The 4,676-nt window shown below is 39.6% G+C and overlaps 1 protein-coding gene across 1 annotated transcript; it reads right to left on the bottom strand.

Moving 5' to 3' along the window:
* LOC117333423 (protein adenylyltransferase SelO-like) lies at positions 1-4,248 on the bottom strand. Its single transcript, XM_033892711.1, has 2 exons — positions 3,547-4,248; positions 1-1,196 (listed from the first exon to the last, which is right to left on the bottom strand). The coding sequence occupies exons 1-2, from the start codon at positions 4,238-4,240 to the stop codon at positions 109-111; spliced, it is 1,782 nt and encodes a 593-aa protein (XP_033748602.1). The 5' UTR covers positions 4,241-4,248; the 3' UTR covers positions 1-108.
* Positions 4,249-4,676: the final 428 nt, after the last annotated feature.

Genomic DNA, 4,676 nt, shown 5'->3' with positions numbered 1-4,676 from the left:
TACGGCCTTACTTTTTTCTATAAATATTAACCAAATACAGACGATTGTGGTCTGACCAAGTTCATATTAGATATAACATTGTCATGACGTGTGTGGTTTCAGTGACAGTCACGATGAACAACTGACACGGAGAGTATTCGCCCAGTGAGGAGGCGGGGATGCAAATCCGTTCGCTTCGGCCTCCTCCTGAAATGTGAAAGGTCGTTCTAATACTCGTAACACCTTGGCAATTTCGCTAAAGTCGTCTCGTTCCGCTTTAGTTATAGCTTTCTGAGCCATCCAGTTCCGAAGTACGTACCGAGGGTTGGTCAACTTCATTATTCTTTGTCTGTTTGTTTCGGACACATTTTGGTCCATTAGCACTTTCTTGTACATTTTGACCCATGCAGCAAACCAATCGTGGGTAGCTAGTTTTTTCAGCGCCCACGCTTGATCGCCAGGTAACACCAGCATTTCGCCGATGTCACTGACACTTATCTCCGATAATTGTCGAAATGTCATTGTAAAATCAGCCTTCGTTTCTTCCATCATTTTCAATAGTATCGCAATGACCTGTTCGTCCTCCTCAGCTTCCTTCGATAAACCAATTTTCCGCCTGAATAGTTCCATGAACTTGTCTTTATAAATGTCCACGTACCCTTTGAGAACAATTGTCATCTGCTTTGCCTGACTTTTGCTCAGTAATGGCTGAAGAGCCAGTTTGAGTTTATCCAAGTTATAGTAGCCAACATCGGGCTGTCGTTCGTAACTATATCGGCCCTCATCGTCTGATGTGTTAGGAACGAATTTCGGGTTGTACTCCTCAAGAAATCCAAACGGTCCGAAGTCAATCGTTAAAGAAAGGATGCTGAAGTTATCTGTGTTGCAGACCCCGTGTGTGAACCCCACAGATTGCCACATGGCAATCATGGCGGCGGTTTGTTCAACTATTGCGCTATACAACTCCAAATACCTGTTAGCGCCGTGTAGATCAATGTCTAAAAAATACCTTCTGATTATAAAATCTGTCAGTTGTCTGAGTAAGTCTATCTCTCCGTTTTGCGCTAGGATTTCCAGGGATCCGAACCTGAACCATGACTGTGATATACGCAATACAACAGCGGCTCTCTCGGTCTGAGGGTGTCCATCGTAGAACTGGTCACGTGTGACAGGGTCATCACTAACCACAAGGGAGGCAGCTCGACTCGTAGGCACACCTTAGGACAGCAAAAAAACAGAGAAGCATGCAAATGTTTTATTTTGAAATTACATAACATATACATAATTATATCAGATATAAAACCGAAAGTCCCCCCCCCCCCCCCCCCCTTTCTAAATCGGAGACAACGATGCGGTGGGACTATCCACATCTAAAATGACTCCTTCTCAAGAAACAATTTTCCTACGGAAACTATTATTTCAGTCTTTATTGGATGTGAAATTTATGCAAGAATGTACAGATGATCAATCTTGTAGGAACCAATTTCACACAATGAATATTTGACAGACCCATTGTATTCAATATTTCAGCAGTTGCATTTGGTAGTATACATGTGAATAATTTCAGAAATATCACTCAAGTAGGTGATATGAGAAGTTCAATGCAAGTGCTTTGTCTGTGTAGTACTTTTGGGCTGTGTGGCGAAAACAGGCCTATACCTTCTTGTTACATGTGCCATGTGATGCTTTGTTATCGGCAGTGCCGTGTAAGCGCTTTAGTGACTAGTTCTTGTGATTGTGATTAATAATAAAGGGCGTTAATTGTTTCCCACTCGGAGTATAAAAAGGCCGACCCACAAGGTGTAGCGTCTTATTCTGGAGTTGGTAATTTGTCTGATAAGAACTCGATAATAGATTAAACTATTTAGTTGGTTTAACGACACTGAAATGTAGTGGCTTGATAAGTCTTTCCTCGATCAGTGTCGTATACACAGGAGTTACGACCAGAATATTGTACCGGGTTAAGCTTAGCTATCGTCCAAGCTTCAAAGCTCATAGCTAGTGTGTCGCGACTACATTGATGTACTACATTGATGTAGTCGTGATGAGTTGCTCAGCGTATTAGGTCGTGAGTAGGGTAGTGTTGTACATGCACACACATATGTATAGTGTAGTTCACGACACGCCGCTCATAGCTAACATGATAGTTTTGTGTCTGGTCACGACACCATGTACTGTTCAGTGTTACTGTGATATTTAGTGATAGGCTACATGTATACAGCAGGTAGCTGTATTTTATAAATGGTTCAAGCTATCGTTAGTCTTGAGTTGGTCAATATCATCAGACTCGTTTGTTTCGTTGTGTGCGTGTGCAAGATAACTATGTACTGTTGCTGAATATAATTGTAGTTACAGTTCAGAGAGGCAGTCTGTTCTATATATTTGATATACATTATGGAATCATGTATGTAGTATTTTATAATGTCACATTATCTGCATGTATTGGCTTCTGTAGTATAGTCTGTTAATTGCTACCATAAGTTCATACAGGGACCCAAGAATAACTTGGTACAATCCGTTTATCAGTCGCTATCAAAATACACATACGAAGTGAGATTCAAAGATAATGGGTAGAAAACAAAATACTATAAATTTCGTCTCCTAAAGGAAAGACGGACGGACAGACACAACGCAAAAACACAGCCCCCGCGGTTCCCTTTTTGGGAGTAATATTTACTATCTGATAAACTACGAACAACTCTTGTCCGATACATATATCGTAAAAAGTCTTTCAAAAGGAGGAAGACCAGTTGGCAACTGAGATAATATGTTAAATATTTTACTATACAGCTCGGCCCATAGCAATATGTTTTACATGTAAAATACAATAAATACAGCTGAACTTATTAACTATAGCATCACGATCGCCAATCCGGTCTAGTCTTAATTTCTGTGTTGATTTCATTCTTCACGGACGTAAAACAAGTTTACAGTTAAACTAAACAGTTGCAATAAAAACAAAAACAAACAAAATGTAGAAGTTAAGTGTGCGTTTTGAGGTCTTCAATTGTAACAGTTCTTTTTAGAATATCAATATTCTATATTTTATTATGGTTAAGATGACTTATACCCGATATTCAATTATGTTTTATTCTTTGTAACTACTAGCCCGAGTTTTCTCTGGCCCTGTTACCATGTCTGGTGTACACAGACATGGTAACAGGGCCAGAGAAAACTCGGACTATGTAACTACGTGTATATACTTGTACAATGTAGTTTTGATATATGACACTTAAATAAACAAATTGATTGGTTGATTGATTGATTATATGTAATACATATGGATTATAGGTTGGGAATTCGAGTCAAGCCCTGTGTTATACCAGTAGACTGTTCGTCTTATGTTTTATATTGATCCATGCAAATCGTTCAGTAGGCCTATATTTCAGTAACAGAATATGAATATCGACATGTAGCTGATTGATTTTGATGTAAATAAATAAAAGGAACCAACACAGTAAAAACATTTGGATTCTGTTAACTTTTTCAGGTCTTCATATAATATAAATATATTATATATGCATACTATCTTTCGTGCGTGGGCTTAATTTCAATTGGAATTCTTACCGAGTTGGTAAAGAGCTTCGCTACAAAGGAATTCGCGGACAGACGATCGTATCACTGCTCGCCCGTCCCCACGACGGGAGTAAGGAGTCAGTCCCGACCCCTTCAACTGCAGCTCCCATCTCTCGCCCTTCCTGTTGACGTAATCTCCCAACATGACCGCTCGTCCGTCCCCAAGCTGACCTGCCCAGCTTCCAAACTGGTGACCACCATATCTATGGGCCAAGGGGACAGCTCCGTGCAAAACAAGGCTGCCACTCACGAAATCGGTAAAGTCTCGACTACGAACGACAACTGGGTCAAGATCCAAAATATTTACAAGCACGTCGTCCGATATGGCAGCTAAAATAGTCCTCGAACGTAATGGAACAGGGTATGTAATCGAAAATAGAGAGTTCTTTACTTGGCGAACATAATTCTTCTTTACCGGGTCGATCGGGAACTCACTTAGTATGACGTTTCGCTGTGAGTTAAATCCCCAGTCCTTCAGTGTCGAGGCAAGTGTATATTTGTCCACATCACAAGTACCACTGTCGATATTAGTAATAATACAATTAGGCCTAACGTCGTAGTATATGCATTGTTTGTTATACTGCAAATCGCATGACTTAGATTCAAGATACGTATATGCAAAATGTACCAGGCAGCTGCAAACCATCAAAAATAGGACAAAACGAAAGTGGACACGTGGAAACATCACTCAACATGTTTACGGAAATGACGTAATACATGGGCGAGTACAAAACCCGGAATGCACTCAGGCGTGAAGAGATTTTTGTTGATTTATTGTGTTTATTAGGTCATAATTCCGTTATTACTGAATAAATTTTTGTTCGGATACCAGCAGTAAAAGGGTTGATTTATCCCCTTTCAAATGGTATAAATTATATTTAACAGTATCAAAAATTAGAAGTGAAAGTGGTGGCCGGAATGAACCCATATGGAATAATAATGTCGATATTTACAACTGTTTTCGTTATAATAAATACCCATATCTCAAATATTACTGAACAGATTTTTGTTCGGGAACCACACAAAAACGGAGAATTTAGTACTCTTTCACATGATATAAACTGTTTGAATACATGTTCGATATTACTTTCAAAAGTGGTGGCCGGAATGAATTGATGTGG

This window comes from Pecten maximus, chromosome 8, assembly GCF_902652985.1.
Source record: "Pecten maximus chromosome 8, xPecMax1.1, whole genome shotgun sequence".
NCBI classification, from domain to species: Eukaryota; Metazoa; Mollusca; class Bivalvia; order Pectinida; family Pectinidae; genus Pecten; species Pecten maximus.
This window is presented reverse-complemented; position numbering and strand designations above follow the sequence as displayed.